General features: G+C 38.1%; 1 protein-coding gene across 1 annotated transcript in view; it reads right to left on the reverse strand.

The window, feature by feature from the left end:
- The window catches only part of SND1 (staphylococcal nuclease and tudor domain containing 1), a 438,879-nt gene that overhangs the window by 244,363 nt on the left and 170,229 nt on the right, over positions 1-24,287 (reverse strand). The window contains exon 12 of the mRNA XM_017957142.2: positions 653-753. Coding sequence (XP_017812631.1) covers positions 653-753 — 101 coding nt within the window. The remainder of the gene's footprint in view (positions 1-652; positions 754-24,287) is intronic.

The raw sequence follows: 24,287 nt of genomic DNA on the forward strand, positions 1-24,287 counted from the left end.
TAAGATTGTCAAACAGAAAAGGAGACAATTACCATACTGGTATATTTTATGCAAAGTAAGAATTGCTACTGGGGACTGGCTGACTGTTGTAATATTTCTGTGGAAGCAGGGCCCAGCAGGCTTCCTCCTTCCCCTATCAGATACTTCCCCTGAAAGACTCTTCCTCAACCTCGCTGCCAAGAGACCTTGGAATCTAACCAGGTTATGGCCAGTACAGCAGAATAGGATGACCTCATCATCTACTGATTACATACAAGAAAATGTCCAATTAACCTCTCCTCTTCTTCCCTCCTTGTTACCTGCTATTCTATACCTAGACTTCCTAAACCAATATGCAGACACCATTTTGGACAGTATCTAGGGCCTGCTTAATACTCAATAAATGGCATTATTAATAGTAATGATGTGTACTTCATAGTGCCAGGCATACAGAGCCCAATAAATCTTCAATAACAACAATGAAAGTATATGATTAGCTAACGAGTGATTATAAAGTACTTACAAATATAAAGTGCTACACAGGCACATAATTATAAACCACTGAGTTAAGAGCAGGAGAAAGCAAAGCAGAGTGAAAGGAAGGACTCAAATGAGCAAAGAACTCTTAGCTACTTGAGATGACAGCTGAGTCCCTGACAGCCAGAACACTCACATTCCTCCAATGGTGACAGTGGCACAGGTACGTTCTGAAAAGGCAGGCACCGTCTCTGTGGCTGGGCTGGCTGGTCTAATGTAGTCCACCGTCACATTGACCTGGAAATAAAGAATCAAGGGAGTTAGGGTTGCGAGTCTGCAACATAGTTCACTAACAGCCACATGTGCCTGCTCAATTGTAAAAGATCAGCTCACTCCAGTTTGGTTTTCTGAATCTAAGATTTTAAAAACCAATTAAAAGAAATAGCTGAGCAACGAACTGGGAAAAAATGTTTGCAAAAGACATAACTAATAAAGAACATTTATCCAAAATACACAAAAAACTCTTAAAACTCAACAATAATAAAACAACCTGATTTAAAAGTGCAAGAGATCCAAAACATACAGGTGGCAAATAAGAATAGGAAAAGATGTTCCACATTATATGTCATTAGAAAATTGCCAACTTAAACAACAATGACACACCACTGCTCGTTGCAGCATAGTCAAAATTCAGAACACTGACAACACCAAAGGCAGGCAAGGATGTGTAGCAATAGGAACTCTAATTCATTGATGGTAGGAATGCAAAATGATACAGCCACTTTGGAAGATAGTTTAGTGGTTTCTTACAGAACTGAACATGTACTCTTACCATTTGATCCAGGAATACAGCTCCTTGAAATTTACTTGAGGAGTTGAAAACATGCTTACACAAAAGCCTGCTCATGGATGTTAACAGAGGCTTTGTTCATAACTGTCAAAATGTGGAAGGAACCCATATATCCTTCAGTAGGTGAATGGATAAATCGTGGTATATCCAGATGACAGAATATTATTCAGTGATAAAAAGAAATGAGCTATCAAGCCATGAAAAGACATGGAGGAAGCTTAGACATATATTACTAAGTGAAAGCAGATATTCTAAAAGGCAAACTGTATGATTCCAACTATATGACATTCTAGAAAAGGTTAAACTACAAAGACAATAAAAATATCAGTGGTTGCCAGGAGTTAGAAGGAGAGAGGGAATTTTGCCAGGAGTTATAGGCAGAGAATAGGGAATTCTTAGCGCAATGAAACTATTCTGTATGACACTATAATGGTAAATACATGCCACTATACATATATCAAAGCCCACAGATGATATAACACCAAGCACAAACCCTATGGACTTTGTATGATAATGATGTGTTAAGGTAGGTTCAACAATTGTAATAAATATACCACTCTGGTATGGAAGATTGTGTTGGGGAGGGGGGGTGCATAAGGTATATGGGAAATCTCTGTAACTTCTGCTCAATTTTCCTGTTAATCCAAAACTGCTCTTAAAAAAAAAAAAAGAAAAGTCCATTTTAAAAAGAAAGAAAAAAGCTGACAACCAAAGACGTGAGTCAAAGAACTAAACACACAGGGCCCCACAGCAATTTGACTTTACGGAGAAGAGGTCTGCAACATTCCTGTTGGACTCCTAGACATTATGATAAAGCAATGCTTTAACCTTTTCTGGGTCAGACTACATTGAAAACCTGTATTTAAAAATATGAACTGCCCCCATAGAAAAACTGCATATAATCTGTCTGTCATAGCTTCCTAAGGACCAGGTTAAGAGTTATTAAGAAGAGCAAACAAGGTAGGCACAATAGCTTGCTCCTATAACTGCAGCACTTTGGGAGGCCCAGGTGGAAGAATTGCTTGAGGCCAGGAGTTCAAGATCAGCCTGGGAAACAAAGCAGGACTCCCATCTCTCTGAAAAATAAAAATAAATAAATAAAAAGAACAAATAAGATAACAATTACAAAGATGCTTGGAATTGGTTTCAGTATGTAAATCAAAAAGATACAGCTAATTAAGCCCAACACCAATCTAGTTGAGAGTTAAACAGTGTGGAGGTGGGGGAGATAGAATGAACTAGATGAATACTTAGGTTTTGAATTAATTTTGCAGACAGGAAGTTAGGAGAATAAAATGGGAAAATGGTTTAACCCTAGAATACACTAAATAAATGGATATGGACACACTAAGCAACGCTTTTTCTTTATGAAAACTTTGAAGATAAAGATGTGGTATCCTGTAGCAAACATATAGGGCATGTCTTTACAGAATGAAGGTGTAGGCTTGGTTTGGGTCAAAACCAAGGTTTATAAACCCACACTGAAGAGGTATATGGGGAACAAAGAGACTGAAGCCATCTCCACAGTCTGGAATCCCTTTTCTAAACACATCTTCAGCTCTCACTGATCAGCTTAAAGACAGCATATTGCAGAGAAGCATGGAGTTCAGCCACACTGCTATTGAGCACCATTACAATCCTTTCAAACTGTCTTCTCTTCAAAAACTCATTTTGAAAATGAACATGGAAATCTGGAAAAGGACAGATGCCTCAAAATTCCAACTGCCAGATCACTCACTTGAACACTCCATTGAATCACGCTTTAGAAGCAGCAGAATGGAGCCATATCAGAGCCCAAGCCAATTAAGGGCTGAGGTTAAGGTAAATCATTCTTATGAGAAGTGTGGTCATAGCACAACACCACAGAAAATAAGAAGATATAAAGGTGACTCCTAAAATTAGATACCTAGCTTTAAATTACTGCAGGGTCTTAACAACTACTCTAAAACTCAGGAAATGAGAAAAAATGTGAGAAATGTGATCAGACAGGCAGATTGAACAACTAGTGCCCTCCAACAAAAAGGTTTTTAATACTTTCCTGGCATGCTGCTGGCCAGAGTTAATATAGGCCAAAGAAAGGGCAAGGAATGAGAGGGCTGCACACGGACAGGCCTGGGTAACTCAGAACCAGGGAAGGGAAGAAGTGGTCTTGATGCTAAGTTAATACACCCTGGAACTCTCCTCAGACAAAGCCTCACAACTAACTTATAGAAGCAGGTAGAGGGTGAGGAAAACAACAAGATAGCTGGAGTCATGGCAAAAATGATACAAGAAATCACAAGTGTACAGAAGGTAGACAGTGAAGGTGGCTATACCATGTAAAGTATCTCAGGGCCCATTTTAAATAGGACAAGGCCACAGGGTATGGTCCAACTTGGGGGCATTCCCTGGGAAGTTAATAAATATGTGGAAATGAGGAAACAGGTCCATGCATCTCTTGTGCTTTCACCTAATCCATCTAACAAGCTCAAGCCCTCAATTCAACTACTGAGGGAAAAAATCAGCACTGCTTAAAAAAAAAAACTAAGTGAATCTCAAGGTTACCTTGCACCTACCAATGCCAAACCTCCTCCTCAGCAGGCAGAAAGGGGTGGGACAGCAGCTCTTCAGCACAGAGGAACATTAGCTCTCAACCCAGAGAGAGGGCTAATTCATCAAGAGGGCTAATTGACCACGCCACATGTGTGGGAGTAATAATAGGAGGAATAACAAACAAAAGTGAACACCTGTGCATCTCTCAGGCCAGAAGGCCAAAGTGAGGTGCTATTCCAAAACTGTCTTCCAGGGAAATCAATGGGAGGACAAAAAAATTTTAATCTTCAATAACCAAAAGAAACAACTGCATTCATCTGCCAAGTAATTATTTCCTATATCGAGAGAATGAGAACTGTAAATAAGTCAGAGATTAAACAGTTGTTTGTGGATGCAACATTATTAAAGAAAATCTGAAATACAAATGAGGTCCTGAGAATAGACCATAGCCAAGATATACACCTGCAGGCAGCTATGACAAATCAGGAATTAAAGTCAATGTGTAATTAGCATTTGTGTCCCTCCCCTGTGGATTCTGAGATCTCTTCCTCTACCCTGGAATTTTTCATCTCAAGATATTCATCACTGACCTGTCAATCACTTGAAAAAGAACCATGGTTTTAACAGCTCCAATTAAAACCACTGTAAATCTTAGCAACATCTTCGTCTAAATAAATGATAACCTGGATTTTCTGTTTGTGGGTATGTATGAAATGGCATGAGAGAAGAAACTGATTAATATAGATGGGTTCTCCTTTTTAAGATATTCCTGAAATATTCTGTATGCAGGTATTGTACGAATACATGACCAAAGGTTATATAACTGACTCAGACCCTGATCCCTGTTTATAGCAATGACTGACCACAAAGAGTCCTGGGTTCTTGCTTGGTGCTACTTGAAGCTCTCTTACAAATGAGGAACAGAACATCTTTGGGTTTCAGTTTCTCTTGACCTTAAAAATGAGGGCACTAGATTAGAACGTGAGAGCATCATTTCACTCTAGAATTCTAAAAGATAATTTAGTCAGACATGGGGTACTATATACTGTTTTCTTAAACCTTTGTGTTTCCTACCTTATATTTACTACACTGTATTGGAACACACCAACTGTAAGCTCCAAGAGTGGGGAGACCATGTCTTACTCAAAGAGCTAGCATGGGCTTGCAAGGTAGCAGACTATGCAGTAAATATTTGTTGCATGAGTAAATATATAATCAAGAATCTTTTCAGACATAACATTATGAAGGATACCTTTGAAGTGGGAAGCTGGGCATCCTGAGGACCATTTTGTCAAATTCTTGACCATCCTGCTGTTTTATATAGCAAAAATATATTTATTTAAACCGTGAGGGGTAGGGAGGAGGAACTGAGGGAGAGGCAATATTTTAAAACTGTAATAAAGCTCTAGTGCAAAAAACCATGAAAGATGAAGCAAGCCAAATATGGAACATATATACTTACTCATATTATTTATTTGTCAAAGAGGTTCTCAAAGACAAGAGGGTAGCAGGCAATCTTGGTCTATTAGATTATAGAATTTTCCTTGAAAGCAATTTCAGGGACCCTTCAGAGGAACTAAGATGGTAACTTCAAACTAAATTTATATATTAATGGCTTGTAAAGTCTGGAATAGTTTAGAATAGAACAGCTATGGGCCACACAACAGAATTCTCAGGCTCTCTGGATATTCTTCATACAATGTGTGACTAGAACAGTATCAAACCACCAAAGAACTTCACAGACTGATGTTGATGATAACAAAATGCCAAAAAAACTGAACTACCTAAGCATAAAAGGTTAGAGGAGGTAGGAAGGAAAACAACTGCAGAGCCACATTTCCAGGTTGTAGCCTGAGCTTAGTTTTACTATAACTAGAGCTGTTACGTGAGGCTTTGGGGCATAATCACCACATAATCCTACCCACTATTCCACGTAGCCACTCATAAATTCACAAAGAGCTATAATAAACACCTTGTCTCTCAAAATAACCCCTTTAGAACCCCTTTCATGACAGAATTTCCAGGCTTTATGGAAAGCCTCTACACAACCCTGATATGGAAAAGATGACACCATCTGGCGTAAGTCCCACTGATGCTGCCTAGAAACAAAAGTAAGTAAAACAAAATGTTTCACATAGGCTCAATAAGAACACGGACACTTTGGAACAGCCAGGCTGCAGTGGCTGGTTCCCAGCAATTCTAGAAAGGAGCTGTGTGAACTTGGATAAGTGACCTAACTTCTCTGCTTATGTTTAACACATTAACTGTGCGTATCTCACTGCTATAGGAAGATCATTTAGAACAGTGCTTGAATCATTGTAAGCTCTATCTAAGTGTCAGTTATTTTTAGATAAACATGTACTAATTTTCTTAGGGCAGTGTCTGGCACAGAGTTAAGTGCTAAATAAGTATCCATGAGATAAACACACACAAATACATACATGCATAAATCAGATACATGTTGATTTAAATCATTAGACTTTGGAAATCATCAGGCAGAAAGACTAAATTAAACACACTTCTTAAAGAGCCACAGCAAACAAAAATATGTAGTACCTCATACATATTCATCCCAGCTTAGAGCTAAGTAAGGATTATTTTAAAGAATGATACACTATTTAGTATTTATTTAGATATTTAACAGGTTAATTGCACTGTTACCAGTTACTGTATATTTTATTTACCAAAGACAATTGAAGCAGAGTGTTGTGAACCATCTCAAATAATAGGTTAACCATGGATACGTGGGGCAGGATACTTCTTGCCTTACTAAATTAGGAAGACAATGAACATCAAATAGCAACCAAATTTCCATTTGCTTGGGGTTAACAGCGTAGGATATAATACATTTCTCTTCAAAGGTTTTAGCCTATAAATTGTTAAGTATGATGAGTTCTGAGATCCTCTCCAAAGAACCAATGCATCAGTATGTTCAGCTCCCTTCTTCTCTGTTCCCCATTTTAAAGTTTAACTTCCTCATTCTCCTTGCCCCTAGTTTCAGTAAACAACCTTTTCCACCAGTTCTAATCAGTAGTTCACATCTGTTCCCCTGGTCACCTGTTCTGTCTTGAGTCACGCCTGGTCACCTGCTCCATCCTGAGTCACCCCTGGTCACCTGCTCTGAACTGAATCACCCTGAGACACCTGTTCCGTAACCGCTCTTCCCACCAAACTACTCACCCCACCACTCCGGCTCGTACTCCTGCCCTCTTTAAAATAGCCAATCGGAATTAGCTTAGACTGTGCAGTCCCACCCTAGCCAATAGGGGAGCAACATAGCAGTAGGGGCTACCTGCCCCCTTCCCCTCCCTTGTTGAAGTGTGCTCTTGCCATTGCTCCATCCACGAGTCACACCCTTCTATAGAAGTAAAAATTGCCTTGCTGAGAAAATTAAATTTATGTTTGAGTGCCATTTCTCTTGCAGCACCGAAAATTTATAACAATAGACCTTCCATACAAAGTGCTCCTTAATATTTAAATAATATAGTCTTAAAAGTTACATATATTTTTAAACATTTTAAAACACACATCAATCACCCATTCATCGAGATACAGGAAAAGCTTCAAAACAAATTGCTAAGGAGCCTGTTAGTCCTGCCTCTGGGCATGCTCTGAGCTTACCTCCAAGCTAATTCAGACATAAGCCCTTGTGGAACTGTTCATCTCTCAAGAGAGGATGTCAAACTTACCTCCTTCTAGGCAAGTACTGTGTAATGGAAATACAATAAGTGACGAATGAGACCCACATGTGTATGTTCACATTTTCCTAGTAGTAATGTTGAAACATTAAAAAGAAACAAGTGAAATTAATTTTAATATTATTTTTTATTTAATGCAAAATTTCTAAAACATCATATCAATATATAACAAACATTATAAAAGTATTCAGATCTTTTTTTGTATTAAATCTTTACTATCTGGTGTGTACTTTACAAACATCTCAATTTGGACCAGCCACATTGTAATGCTTAAAACTCACTGGGCATTCCTAGAGTATCAGTGAAGGCACAAGTCTTAGCCTCATTCCTCTATCCTATCTGTGATTCTGATTTCTCTCTGTATTTTCCCCTGTGAACTTAAGTTTTACGAATCTTTGTAAGCATTCTTAAACCAAATATGAAAAAAAGATATAAAAACTCTATCAAAAAATAAAATATTTAGCCTTCACTTTCTTTTTCAAACCTATTATCTGACTAGATTACAAAGATAAGCTACATACATTTTTAGTTCAAAAAAAGAATTTCAGGTGTGAGGATAAATTTATACACTGGGGGAAAAATCCCCTAGTCTGTACTATTGTAAAATATATTCTATCCAGTAGCTTGGTGTAGGTATTCTCAGTGCCCTCTACCAATTCAATAGCTGAATTTTATTAATTCTTGATTTGTCAACATGATTCTAGAATTCTTTACCTTAGTGTTTGAAGTTTATTCTAAGGGATGGATGGTGGGTAGATGGTGGCCAGAAACTCAGGTTAAGAAATACTGTTTTTGTAGCTAATAATTAAGGCTTCTGTTAATTGCTGGTATTATTAACAAGAAAACAAGTAACTGGTAGATGTAACCTATACATTTTTATAAATTTTTATAATTATAAAATGCTGAAATTTACCTCTTCCATCAGGACATCTTTGAGCTCTGCAACAACCTTTACAAATACGTTCAGAAAAAATTATACATTTTGTTGTCTCATCTATACTACAAAGATTAGGAGACATAAACCAATGTTCCCTTCCTAACTCTCCAATCCAGCCCAGATGTATTCTGTAACACCCTCTTCCAACTCATTGTAATTAGGTGTTTAGGCTGGTTGTTTATTCACATGTATTTATGCTGCTCTCTCCCATCTAAAATCACCCTTCCCGCCCCCAAACCCCAAAACTATTTTGAGTACATTTCATTTTCATCAATGGAATTTTAATCTATAATGCCTATAAACCTTTATAAGCACAGTTAGAAAGTGTTCTTATTTGATACATTTTTGACAAAATGAGTCTCCTACCCCAACCACTCCTCTGTCCCCAGGATGGGCAGATGCTTTTATCTGTTTTGAGGGGAAAGGTAAAATACAGCTGAATACAGTGTCCGTGGAGATGCTGAGTCTCTATCTGACATCAGGCATTCATTTAAGTGGACATCACTGCTCCCTGATAAACCTTCACTTTGGTAAATATTTAATTAGGAGCATATACAAACTCGAGATCCACAAAACATTAAAACATTTTAGGTAAGGGGCCATTAGAAAATGGCAAAGATTTCTAGAAGTAGTGATAACAATCTGAAAACAAACATAATAAAATGATCTGAAAATATACTGACCATACAGTTTACATATGGCAGTTAATAACAGGCACATATAAACATCAAATTTTGACAAATGACAATATTTTAAATAAATCTGAGGGGTACCTTAGAGAAAGACACAGAGATCACTATTTTCAAATAGTTTCATTAAGTCTCTTGATTCTTCAGGCCTTATAATCCTACAAACATACTTAAAAAGTATAACGTGTGTTTGTGCTAATGCTCCATTATCTTACTCATTATTTTATCACAGGCATAACTCATACCAATACCTACTTTTAATACAACCCTGCTTGTCCCTAAGGAGGAAAGTCAAAAGGTTTCAGAGGCACTACTGGAAATTGTCCCTTGTGTCGCCTATATGTCCCTTCTTATTCCTCACCAGAGCTGCCATCTCCCATTGCCTTCCTGTAAAGGATGAAAGTTGAGGGTGGGTCTTTTTTCTCCTTTATACAAGTGTCAATCACAGTCATCTATGGCCAAAATTTCCAAGGTCACCAGCAGTCAGGAGAAATTAAATCACTTTGTCCAGAACTCTCCCTGGAGGAGTTCCAGCCACACAAGCAGCACAAATTTTAGATTGAGATACTTCTGCCTTTATATTGAATACACCCAATGTCAGCCAATCTTTAAAACAATAGCAGTGATGAAACTATGAGGAGAGGAACAGGAATATGAAGAAAGGAGACTTGCTTAATGGCTTCTAAGAATAATTAGTGGGGAGAAAGGGGATATTATTAAGAAATGGATAAAAACAAATGGTTACATTACATTTGCCCTGTCTTATAAAGATTTTGAATGCCTGCACCCACCAAAATACCAGGGAAATCTAATCAATAAAAGTGGAGACTAAAGTATTCACCCTGCCAAGAGTGCCAATAAGCTCCTATTTCCCTGGGGACTAGGTATTGCTTGGGTGAGCAAAACCAGAACAGAAAAGCCATCCTGCATTCACTACAATTCAGAGCACTCCCATTTATCCAGCATGCCCATGAGGTGGCATCAAGAAGTCACTCAGACAAGGAAAATATTTGTTTAGGTAAATTTTAAAAAGGCCAAAGTTAGAATGGTGAGTTGACCTCAAGGATGTATATAATGATGCCAAAGGAAAATTATGAAGAAAAAACACAATTCTTCAGGAATGCATGCCAATGACTAAATATCCCAAGGATACAGCACTTATGTATATAAATTCTCAGTTTTGTGGGTAAGTAAGCATTTCAAGATAATCAGGTATCAACATCAACCCTTCTTCCTGTAAACATACCACACCATCCCTCTATTTCACAAAGTAGAGGCCTACTAAATGAAGCAAGGCTCCATGATCAAAGGTACTGCGTGCATAGAACAATGACAACTAAAGTCACAGACACTGATCAAAGACCATCCTACATTGTATCTGCATCTCCCTTCAAATTCAGGTCTCCTGATTTACGGTCATTGTTTCGGAAAACAGTAAACAGGTACACAACCAACTCCTTGGCCTACAATTACACACATTCACAAACTGGGCAGTTACCACTGGAGGCCAAGTCTAGATCAAACAGTGTTCCAGTTTCCACTCCTAAATTATCAGAAACATGATGCAAAAATATTGCTTAGCTTTCCAAAAAAATTAAAAATAGAAATTACCATATGATCCACCAATTCCACTTCTAGGGATTACCAGCAGAATTGAAAGCAGGATCTCAAAGAGATACCTCAATACCCAGGCTCATAGCAGAATTTATTTACAACAGCTAAAGGAGGAAGAAACTGACATACCCATTGTTGGATGAGTAGATAAACAAAATATGGTAGATACATATAATAGAATGTTATTCAGCTTTAAAAAGGAAGGAAATTCTCATTATCTCGAGGACTTTATAAGTGAAAGAAGCCAGTCACCAAAAAAAAACAACAACAACAACAAAAAAAACAAAAAAAAAAACTTACTTACAAAAAATAATACCGTGTGATTCCATTTAAATAAGGTACCTAGAATAGTCAAATTCTTAGACCAAAAATAGGAGCGTGGTTGCCAGGGGATAGAGAGATTTGTTTAATGGGTATAGAGTTTTGATTGTGCAAGAGGAAAAAGTTCTGGGGATGGACAGCGATGGCTGCACAACAATGTGACTGAAAGTGCTTAATGTCGGTTGGGCGCGGTGGCTCATGCCTGTAATCCCAGCACTTTGGGAGGCAGAGGCGGGCGGGATCACAAGGTCAAGAGATCGAGACCATCCTGGCTAACACAGTGAAACTGTCTCTACTAAAAATACAAAAAAATTAGCCGGGCGCAATGGCGGGTGCCTGTAGTCCCAGCTACTCGTGAGGCTGAGGCAGGGGAATGGCGTGAATCCGGGGGGCGGAGCTTGCAGTGCGCCGAGATCGCGCCACTGCACTCTAGCCTGGGCGGCAGAGCGGGACTCCGTCTCATAAAAAAAAAAAGAAAAAAAGAAAAGAAAGTGCTTAATGTCACCGAACTGTACACTTAAAATTAAATAAGAAGGTAAATTTTGTTTTATGTATCTGCCTTTCTCTCTCTCTCTCTCTCCCAGGCTGTTCTGCCCACACATTACCTAAGTCAATAACTTAGCGGCAGGAGCCAGGCAACTCTAAACCCAAACCCAGCTAACTCCCGAATCTACTGGTTACTTCAATAAGGCAGTTCAGGCTGGGTGTGGTGGCTCACGCCTGTAATCCCAGTACTTTGGGAGGCCAAGGCAGGTGGATCATTTGAGGTCAAGAGTTCAAGACCAGCCTGACCAACATGGTGAAACCCCATCTCTACCAAAAATACAAAAATGAGTCAGGCATGGTGGCATGTGCCTTTAGTCCCAGCACTCAGGAGGCTGAGACACGAGAATCACCTGAATCTTGGAGGCAGAGGTTGCAGCGAGCCAAGATGGCGCCACTGCATTCCAGCCTGGGCAACAGAGCAACACTCCATCTCATACAAAAAAAAAAAAAAAAAAAAGATAGTTCAATCACATTCCTAAGAAAATACATGGATGGTTTCCCAAAACCATAATTAGAAGGCATGTTCAATAACCCCTAAATAAGGACACAGAGGTCTCCAGTTATCACATAAGATAAAATAGTCTACCTTTTAGGCCACCTTTCTCAGGATATAAAATACACTTGTCTATTTTCTTACATTCTGAGAAGAGTCAACACTCTAAGGAAGTGGTCCCCCAACCTTTTTGGCACCAGGGATCGATTTTGTAGAAGACAATTTTTACACGGATGGTGGGGAGGATGATTTCAGGATGAAATGTTCCGCCTTCAGATCATCAAGCATTAGTTAGATTCTCATGAAGAGCATAAGACCTAGATCCCTCGCACGTTCAGTTCACACTAGGGTTTGCACTTCTACGAGAATCTAATGCTGCTACTGATCTGACAGGAGGCGGAGCTCAGACAGTGATGCTAGCTGGCCTGATGCTCATGTCCTGCTGTGCAGCCTGCTTCCTAACAGGCCAGAGACCAGTACCGGTCTGCAGTCCAGGGCTTGGGGACCCTGGCTCTAAGGCACAAGCTGCACGTCTACATACCACAAGTCAACCCAAGTATGCCTTTCTTACCATTTTTCAGAGGCAGTTGTAGAAGGGAGGTAAGAATAGTCTATGGTTCATTGACTTCCTATAAAATTGACAAATTTTGATGTCCTGCACTGTGACAGAATTTTTCTATGAAGAATCATCTACCTTAGATATCTATCACTTGCAGATCTACAGAATTTTCAGTGCATTCACCACCATTTTCCCACCTCTATCTACTTCTCTAGTTGCTGAACTTAATCACTGTTGTCTGTGCTTTTGTCCAATGAACTTCCAATTTCCACATGCTTCTCTAAGTGGTATTTTTCACTGCTGGCAGAAATCTAAATTATTATAACATCATTGGAGGTCAGGCTGGCAATTCTAACATTTAGTATGTGGATGTCCTTTAATCCAGCAGTTCCACTTCTAGGAATTCAGTCTACAGAAACAAAGATGTACATACAAACATGGTGTCCTTTGCATTCATAGTACTTTAACACAAATGTATAATTACAAGTTGAGATTTAAGTAATCTTAAATCTCATGAGTTATAAGTTGGCAGAAACCTTGCCTATCTTTTTCACCTACACATTACCAATACTTCTGAATAAATATGATGTAGCTGCTGAGAACAAGTGGGAGCTACACATTCTGCTATGGAAAGATGTCCAAATAGAAAAGCAAATGAACAATGGTAAATATGACATAATCCTATTAGTGGAACGAAAGCGAGGGAAACATGGAACAGAATCCAGAGGAACACACTTGGCACTGTAGAAGGGCTTATCCTCAAAGGTGCAATTATAAGGTACTCCCAATATTTCACATCGTACATTTCCACAGGGACTAAAATTTTTAAATTACATTTGGAAAGGGGAAAATTTTGATTAAGTCTTAAGAAAAACAATTTGGTGAACTAAGTAAATATATAAAGAAAACATCTACCTTTATAAACAAAAAACAGCAAAAAACACAAAAAAAGTAGCCTCCTCACAAGCAGGGTCTTCACCTTTGAGCATCTGTTTCATCACAATAGTTCCCACACTGAGGCCATGGTCACGGCTCAGTAGTGTCTGCCAACCAGTAAGGTTTATGCAGGGCAGGCTAAGCACTGTTAGAAGGACACGATCATGAGGGCTTCCGGGTGCCCAGTGGTGTACTGTTGCCATGGCAGGTGGGCATCACTAGCTGCAAATGAACTGCCAATCTCACTCTGAGCTGATAATGATCCTGCCACCACCACCTGCCTGCCATATGTTTTCTCTACTTGTCACGTAACAAGGAACTGCATTTTGGCATGCTGATCACTGACAATCTAATACTACTGGTTGATGTTTGTTATACCTAGCTGCAGTCCTTCAGAGAGAGCTGGAAAAGAGTGGAAGAAGGATATAAAATAATGCTTTGCCTACTGACCATTCACTAAGACCCAACACTTTGCAGTGGGTTAGCCAGCCAGTTCTAAGACAGTTGGTAATACGCGAAGGGCTGTGACCCATCCCCCTTGTGCCCTCTGATCCTGTTTCTCATCAGCAGAGTAGAAAAGGAACCCCGACTTCCCGCTAGAACAAACTGGATTCATTCTGTCTCCCTTAACCATCACAGTACAGTCAATAAAAACCATGGAGTTTTGGTTTTTACTTTAATACAAAGGTAAGCACAGGGTGTGGCATCAGAAGTCAAGAATTCGTGCTCATGGAGCCCTTTCGCTGAGCAGCAGATCATCTGATGAAGAGAATATAATATGGAAAAATAGGGTTCATGTACAAATAAACTGCCTCCCAATTTGCCCCTTTTACTAGAACTCTAACTCATACATTTATAACTGTATATCCCAGAGAGTCTCAAAATAAACATAGGGCTTGTTATCTACTCCTAGTCAGCAAACTAGGAGCTAGTTTCTGAAAAGAGGGAGAGAAGAACAGTTTCAACAGAGTTTAGGTAAAAGATAGTAAATGCACAAGAGACTGGAATCAGTTAAGCAGGTTAACCAAACCCCTCATATTCCCACTGATAATGAGAATGTAAAGATGATTATCCAACAGCACTTTCCATGAATTAAAAGGTCACTGGACACATATATCCTTCTCTTAATGATCCTCTTCATTCTGCTATGGAAAGATGTCCAAATAGAAAAGCAAATGAACAATGGTAAATATGATGTAATCCTATTAGAGGAACAAAAGTGAGGGAAACATGGAACAGAATCCAGAGGAACATACTTGGCACTGCAGAAGGGCTTATCTTCAAAGATGCAATTATAAGGTATTTCCAATTATCTTCAAAGGTGCAATTATAAGGTATTTCCAATTATCATTAGCACCAAGGTGCAATTACTAAGGCCTATCTTGGCACAATTATCTTCAAAGGTGCAACCTCTGCCTCCTGGGTTCAAGCAATGCTCTTGTCACAGCCCCCCGAGCAGCTGGGACTACAGGTGCCCACCACCACGCCCAGCTAATTTTTGTATTTCTAGTAGAGACAGGGTTTCACCTTGTTGGTCAGGCTGGTCTCTAACTCCTGACCTCATGTGATCCACCCACCTCGGCCTCCCAGAGTGTTGGGATTACAGGCATGAGCCACTGCACCTGGCCACCAAGGCCTTCTTGATTCAGCAACCACATATTAACATACAGACGTACTATTTAATTAAGATCAAATTTATGTAACATGAAATCCACCATCTCAATCATTTTAAGGTGTACCAGTTCAGTGGATTTTAGCATATTCACACTGCTGTGCAACATCACGCTTATCCAATTCCCTGAAAATAAACTATATCCATGAAGCAGCCACTTCTTTTTCCCAACTTCCCCTACCCCTAGCCCCTGGAAACCATCAACCACCTATAGATCCCTATAAAAATTTTGTATAAATGGAATCACAAAATATGTAGTCTTTTGTGTCTAAATTCTTTTACTTGGGACAAGTTTTCCAGGTTCATCTATGCTGAAGTATACAGCAGACTTCATTCCATTTTTAGCACAGAATGTACTGATTGTAAGGATATACCATACTTCATTTATCCACTAAGGTGTGCTTTTGAGACTGCAGCTATAATAAGAGAAAGTATGCTGAGAACCACTTTAATAAAAAATCTTGTAATAATATTATTTTTAATAATAAGAGAAAGTGTATTGAGAATCAGTTGAGAGCAATCAGTGGCCTATGGAGAAGCTTTCACTGACAAACACAAACTAAGCTATCAGAGTCAAATCATATAAAAGGAGTATTTTAATCTCCTAATCTGTCCACTTCAGAGAACCTCAACCAAATCCATTTTTTTAAATTAAAAGTCTCTCATAATGAGGAAGAAATCTTTCAGTGTCTCCAGGGATGGCCCAAACAATAAACCAACCTACCAATCACCTCAGAGGACATGAAACTGCCTCGCAGCAGGTCCTTTGCTCCAGATGAAGAGTACAGTCACTGTTTAGGATGCAAACAAGACACAGACATAAAATATGTGAGGGAGGGGGCCGGGGGGCGGGCTCCCTAAAGGCTTTTCCCTCACCTGCTGCATTTGCTTCCAAGATTCCTGGCACGTACTCATTCAAACGAATCAGACCGTAATTTGGGTTTTAAGGACTCTCCTATCTTAGTTAATAATACATAGTCTGTTGGAATGTATCGCTAGTATACACAGCAACAAATCTCTCCCTGATGCATCACCTGCGGTATTTCCTGTGTGATGCTCTTCAGATCGGCTAACCTGACTCCTCTTCCGCCCCTACCTCTAAGAAGTCAGATGGAAAACTAATGATACATTTTTCTGCAAGACAGTAGTAAAGCAATAAACAAAAATGACCCAGGGAGCTCTGTTCCACGATTTAATATGGAAAGAATTTTTATTCTTGGGCTACTAAAGAAAAGTCTCTGTGTCTTTTAGTCCAGGAGATGAGTCAATACCTCAAGAATAGAAGAACTGTGTTTGCTCTGGAGGTAACATTTTGAGCTATGAATTTATTATCCTGGTTGTCAAAAGACCAGCCCAAGAAGGCAGTAAAGATATTTAATAATAATTTGACACTACAGATTTTCCAGAAAATTTTAGACAACTCTACAAGAAAGAAGAACAAAGCCAAAATTTCTAGCAGTTCCAGAGAAAATGCCCAGGCAGTAAGAGAAGCATCATGATACAATAACCAAAACTATACAAAAGTACCAACCTTCAAACACTAGAAAATCCTCAAATAAGGTTTCCAACTACAGGTAAGAATTTACTGTAATCACTGTCCAAGATCTTCACAGAAATCACTCTAAATGAGGGTGGTCAAACAATCCCCCAAAAAAGTAAAGGAATGATCCAAAGCCCCACCACTTAAACAATATATACATATATATATCAGAACAACCAGAAGGTATAGGAAATAGAAATGAAATTTGCAGCTGGGTGCGGTGGCTCACACCTGTAATCCCAGCACTTTGGGAGGCCAAGGCAGGCAGATCACCTGAGGTCAGGAGCTTGAGACCAGCCTGGCCAGCATGGTAAAACCCTGTCTCTACTAAAAAAAAAATTAGCTGGGCATGGTGGTGGGTGCCTGTAATCCCAGCTACTTGGGAGGCTGAGGCAGAAGAATCACTTGAACCTGGGGGGCTAAAGCAGAATAATCACTTGAACCTGGGAGGCAGAGTCTTCAGTGAGCCAAGAACATGCCATTGCACTCCAGGCTGGGCAACAGAGCAAGACTGTCTCAAACAAACAAACAAACAAACAACAACAACAACAAAAAACTTGCTACATTAGAAAAATAGTAAGAAAAATGCTAACTATATATGTTATTAAAGAAACCAAACAGAAAAGTAATGCAAATAAATGTATTAAGGAACAACTACATTTCAGGTTAATTATATCTAGTATAGTTACATCTGAAATATTAAAAATAGGTGCATAATATACGATTCCTTTATTTTTCTCTGTAAAAGACAAACCAAGATGCATAGGCATGTTGAGAATAAAATGATACTTATTAATAAAACCCTCATAATAAATGGTTAAAATTGACAGAAGGTTGTAAAATGAAATGCCATATCAGATCTAATAAATATTTGATTAGTGACATCTTCTATAATTTCTGTGAATATGCATCATGATAAACATAAGAATAGAATAAAATAAGTAATATCCAATGATAAGTCTGGGCTAAAAAGTCTAGAAAAACAATACATAGTTAATAGGGCTGGGGAGCGGTGGAAAGATACATCAATAACATCTACAATGACAATGCAAGAGTTATTAATGATTCACAGAAGTTAAACAATTTGCCCCCAAATTATGAAAAGGGGTCTTTTGAAAGAGACGTGAAATAGAAATTGCCAAGTCATATAATTTGCAATTAGGTTAGGTTATAAAAGAATAAAAATAAACTATATCTGCATAGGAAAAATTAATTTTAAAAAATGATCAATATTTAAATTTTTAATGATTTAATTATTGGAAGATTTCATTTTCAATTCCAACTCTTAATTGGTTAAGTGAGCTTTTAAGGGATAAATTAAAATGAAAGTCTTACTTTACATCAGAATGAAAAGGGCCACAGTTATCACCTAGAGCACTTGTACACTATAAGAGAAAACAGTTTCAGAAGTTATGTGGCTTCCCCAAGTTTAAACATCTAGTTAATAAAAGAGTTATAACTAAGATCCTAAATATCAGAATAATATCTGAAGTGTGAGGATAGGAAACCACAGTAAAAGGTATAGTATCAACATCATTTAAACAAAGAAAGTCTATTTTATGCCTGGATTGAACTTCAGTCTGGAAGGGGCAGCCCAAGGACCTTTCAAGTTGGAGTCATTTTAGAAGTTACTCTTTAAAAGAAATGAATGACACAGGGAGATGGCTAAGAGGGTAGTCCGCAAGAAGACTGACATACAGAGACCTCCAAATTCTGTTAATGACTCTGGCTCTCTCCAAAACTACCCACCCTATAGCTATACCTCTTGCTGATCTATATAAAAGTACATCAAAAATTTTAAAAATTTAAAAAGACAGTAGTTGTTGTATGTTGTTTTTAAATAAAGGAATAATAAATTAATCATTAGTACCTAGGCTCAATTTTTTTAAGATTAAAAAGGGAATGAAATTAAAGTTTAATATGAGAGAAGTAAAATCCCAGGAAACAAAAAACGTTGACTTTTTAAATGAGATAAAATACAAGGACATAAAAGGATGGGAAAAAGCTATTAGACTTCTTAAATGACCAAATCCTATCTAAGAAAGTGCGCAACACTGTCAATAAAAAGACATAGAAGATTTTTGTCTTTAACTCTTCTAACCTTTACATCCTCCCAAATCTAGATGACTATAATTTTGTAGGGCTTAGTGAATCTAGTTGATACCAATATACAGTATGGCTTATTTATTAAAACAAAATAAAACCACACCACTATAGTTCAAAAAAATAAATAAATAAATAAGATGAACATACACCTGTTAAATAAATTATACACTCATGGGATAAAATAACATAAAGCCATTAAAATCAATACATAAAAGTTTATTTAAGGATGTGGGGAGATGTTCAGACTCCACTGTCAATTTTATTTTATTTTTGAGACTGAGTTTCGCTCTTGAGGCCCAGGCTGGAGTGTGGTGGCACAATCTTGGCTCACTGCAACCTCCACCTCCTGGGTTCAAGTAATTCACCTGCCTCAGCCTCCCAAGTAGCTGGGATTATGGGTGCCTGCCACCATGCCCAGCTAATTTTTGTATTTTTAGTAGAGATGGGGTTTTGCCATGTTGACCAGGCTGGTCTCAAACTCCTGACCTCAGGTGATCCACAGCCTCGGCTTCCCAAAATGCTGGGATTACAGCCATGAGCCACCACCATTTTAAAAAAAGGACACACAGACAGATTAGAATACAAATGTGTACGTGAAAGAAAATACCCCACAATGTTATTTGAATTACTTTTATTTTTCCTTTATACTTGCCAAACTTAGTATACTAAACATATATTGCTTTTATAATCAGAAAAAAATACTACAGAAGAGACATGGAAGATATTCATGGTTCAGGTATGTTCTGGCCGAGTGCCGTGGCTCATGCCTGTAATCCCAGCACTTTGGGAGGCCAGGGTGGGCGGATCACCTGAGGTCAGGAGTTCAAGACCAGCCTGGCCAACATGGCAAAATCCCATCTCTACTAAAGTACAAAAATTAGCTGGGCATGGTGGCACACACCTGTAATCCCAGCTACTCGGGAGGTTGAGGCATGAGAATTGCTTGAACCTGGGAGGCAGAGGTTGTAGTGAGCCAAGATCACACCACTTCAGCCTGGGCAACAACAAAATTCAGTTTCAAAAAAAAAAGGTGGCCGGGAGCAGTGGCTTATGCCTGTAATCTCAGCACTTTGGGAGGCCAGGCAGGTGGATCACGAGGTCAGGAGATCGAGACCATCCTGGCCAACATAGTGAAACCCCGTCTCTACTAAAAGTACAAAAATTAGCCAGGTGTGGTGGCATGCGCCTGTAGTCCTGGCTACTCAGGAGACTGAGGCAGGAGAATCACTTGAACCCAGGAGGCGGAGGTTGCAGTGAGCCAAGATCGCACCATTGCACTCCAGCCCTGGTGACAGAGCAAGACTCTGCCTCTTATTTAAAAAAAAAAAAAAAAAGTATGTTTTAAGGTAACATTAGTAACTGTCATTCCTAAAAACCAGTGACACATGTATTACAGTCAATAAGGGAGATTAGATTCCCTACATATAATTCTCCAACAGGCTTGTAACCAACCCACCAATTTTTATTCGGTGTCCACATGTTCCTATTTCCTTTCAAGTAACAAAACTATTACAGTTGTACATACATTCCAGAAAACAGATAAAAAATTTGGCAAATACACTACCTGACGCAGAAGACAATGGGGTTAGTCACAAAGAAGATGAAGATTAGAGGTTTGTAAAGCTTTCCAAGGTCAGGAACTAAGAAAATAGGATGGTAAACAACAGCAAAATGGTTAGAACTACTAAAAATGATGACATCCCACTGCTCATCAAGTATTTTTTAAAGCAAGCTTAAAAAAAAAAAAGAATTCATGAGGAGTCTCGTATATGTGCAAACATTAAAGGAATACTCCATCTTCTTTTTTTAGCACTGGAACTGCTACTCTTGCTAAAGTGATGGAAGAGAACAAAAGATAAAGTGACTGGGACAACGAAACTGGGTAAAGATCAGAATTTTCATTCCAGGCTATACAGAGCTAAAATGGATCCTAAATCTAATTGCTTTAGTCCTTAAACAGCTTATCAAGAATCAGGTACCAAGAAGGAAAACCACAGAGGTGGCCTTGAACACTTGTTATGTCTCCAGTGAACAAGGAGAGAAAACAGATTTCATCTATATCAGGGAATATGGCTTATAAAAACAAAATAAAACCTCAATACTTTCCTAAGAATAAAACACCAACTGCTTTTCCATGAAGAATTAAAAGAACTGGTAGATAAGTTTTCTGATATGACAAATAACACTATTGCTGAGGACATAAATAAAATCAGATTTTTTTCATTACCTATTGCAGTTAGTATGCACTTACTTTTGAAAGGGGTATTATTTAAAATCAGTGGAAACTTAAAGATACCACCATGGGGAAAGGACAGTATAAAAACATAGCACGGTGTTTGCAAAAGTAGTTGTTTACTTTTTTTAAAAGTTTGCCTACATTTTTTAATAAAGCAGCATTTCTGCTTCATTTTTGTTGTTGTCATAATCAATATTTAATACCAGGGTAAATCCTTCATTGCTTAAGTGTTGACTATGATATGAGTAAATAAAATGCATCACTCTATAACATAAATCACAACAAATCTCTCTTTTACTTTAAATGTCAAGGTCACTTTAAACAAAATATGCTAACCTATAGGATTAGAAATAAACTCACTTTATAATACTATCTAAATTTGATCAATACCTGAATTCACCAACACGTCCTCAATTAAGTCTAACTTTTAAAAGCAAATATGTCAAAGTGAAAAAAAAAAAAAAAGAACAGCTTGTAATGCTGGATTAATTAATTGAGCATTCATTTACAGAGCTCAAAAATGTTGAAGAGGCAAGGCATCCAACATTTGTTTCCAACTGATGATCAAACAAACTTATAGTTAGACCGGTAAGTTCAGGGGATTGAGAATCTTTAATTTTGAGCTTTAGTAAGTCTGAGACTTTCTGAGAAACTCGGGTTTTAAAAAACCTGCTGGTAGGGTGCATACTTTGCCCTTTCTTTTGTTTATTTTGGGTCACAGTAAATTAAGTCCCCCTCAGAGGTCCTGCCAGTTCCCATGGGAACCCTACCTGGTTGTGAAAAATGTGCCAAGAAACTCAGAAAACCAAGGAAACAAGATGTTGAGTTCTCTCACAACTCCCCCTTCCCAAGGCCATTCCCACTTCCTCCCAGACTCAGAACATCCTAGTCAGGGGAACTAAGCACCTGGGGGTGAAAATGACTTTCTAAAGAAGGACATGCAATAGACTGTAATCTTGCTGGATTGGTTTTGAAAGCAACTACGAGGTGGTGGGTTTAAGGGAAATAAGGCTGGCTGCCTTCTTCCTCATAAGAACTCACTCTGTGTCTCCCCCGACCACACTGCTCACTTTGCCCATCCCCTTCTCTCTCTCACTCAGTCTTATCAGGACCCAGAACTAGTTCATTTTATTTGTCATATTGTGTACTGCTGCTCTCTGTTCTTAGTTTTCCTAAACCCTGACTCAGTAGTTTGCTGTTATCGATTACACTCTTACAATGTGCCCAAGCACTGCACTAAATGTTTAACATATATCACCTCTTTTAATGGTCATGACGGGACTGAGTTAGGTAATGCTACCCCAGAGATTCAAACTCATGTCTATTGGGTTTCAAAGCCACCACAAACAGCCAACAACAAGATATTGATTAAACATTCCATGATATTAAATGATAAAGTACCTCATGTAGAAGACTATTTAATGACATGGAAAAACCATCATATTGCAGGTTACAAAGCAGTAAGTAACATATAATTACGAGCTAAGTTGAAAATTATGCAAACACAGGTGCATTAAAAAAAAAAAGATTAGAGTAATACACACTCAAGTATTAACAGATGCTACCCTGGGTGTTAGGAGTTTCTTTCCTTTATCTTCTCTTTTTTAAAAAACAAAAAATTTTTAGAATAAACAAGTGCTGCTTCCATGATTGAAAAAAATGAGCAGTAGAATGTTATTTAAAACAAAACAGCAAAAAAAAAAAAAAAAATATATATATATAGTATCATAAACAAAGACAGAATGAACAATATCACCAGTATTAACAGAATTCACAGTGGCATTTTCAAGTAGGAAAATTATGGCCATAGAGAAAACCAGACTAAAATTTTACGGGAAAGTTGCAAGCTTCTCTAAGTTGTACAGATCAAATATGATAATCCTTTACTACTTGTAAGCACATAGAATTGAAACACAAATGCAAAGACACTATTTTTGGTGGTATGTATGAAATTTAAACTGTATTTACGATGCTAGCATATGTGTAAAAAGGGAGAACACCTACCCACAAACATATCTTCCTGTGTAGGCCTAAAATAACCCTGAAAGGATTTACAAGGAAATCGTCATACTGACTACTTCTTGGGTGGTAAAATGAACCTGTGAAGGACTAGGGCAAAAGAAAAGTCTCCAATTTATGCTCCTTATTAGCATTTGAATTTTAAACCAATTAAATGCATTATCTACTCAAAATAATAATTACACACAAGAGAAAACTTTACAATGATATTGATTTCCCCATAAATAAAAATGTCTAAAAGATAAAAGGAATGTTAAATAATTCAAATGTCTGCCTATTTTATATAATAGCTTGTCAAAAAATATCCTATGTTTCCATAATGGCTTTCCTGCCAAATGACGTCAAAATGTCTGTTTCGGCAATAAAACAACCAAATTCATTTACTTTCTTGATTTGACTTTTAAAATCTTTAGAAGAAAAATTTTTTTAAATCACTGCTTTATCCATATATGTGCTTTCTACGCAGCTATTTTTTTTAACACATCCTTTCTACATCTATTTTTAAAATGTAAAGAACAAGTTATGTTATATAAAACAAAAATTTTTTAAAAATTATATCTTCCTGGCAGTTTAAAAGCTAAATTTAAAAAAATCCTGTAAGGAAAAGTACCTTTGCCTGACCATAGAAATCATCCCAATGTAAAAAGCAATCCCTGAAAGAAACAGAAAAAACAAGGATGCAGAGAAATCAATCCTGTACTGGTACCCATCAACCTGGAGACAACAGTTGGAGAACAGAGATGATGACATGGAGTCCAGGAAAAAACAATCCAATCCAAGTGTGAATTACAGAAAGCTGGGTCATCCAAGGAAAACAACATACTCTGAAGCAGGTCAGTGTTATCCAAACAGGTATTCTTTTGCTAGCTGAAACAATGTCCAAGCACCCTGCATGCTACTTGTGCCTGGGGCAGCATCGGGCTACTGCATCATTACAGCACCCAGCAAGGACACACATATACTGGCCCATCAGCTAGAATTCCTCAGGAAGGGAAACTTGGACTAAAAGGAAAGACTGGCGCAACGTTTTCCTTGTCCATGTTTTCTTTTTTCCAAAAACAATGAAAAATGACGTTAAAGAAG

The sequence above is a fragment of the Papio anubis genome, chromosome 4 (assembly GCF_008728515.1).
Source record: "Papio anubis isolate 15944 chromosome 4, Panubis1.0, whole genome shotgun sequence".
Taxonomy (NCBI): Eukaryota; Metazoa; Chordata; class Mammalia; order Primates; family Cercopithecidae; genus Papio; species Papio anubis.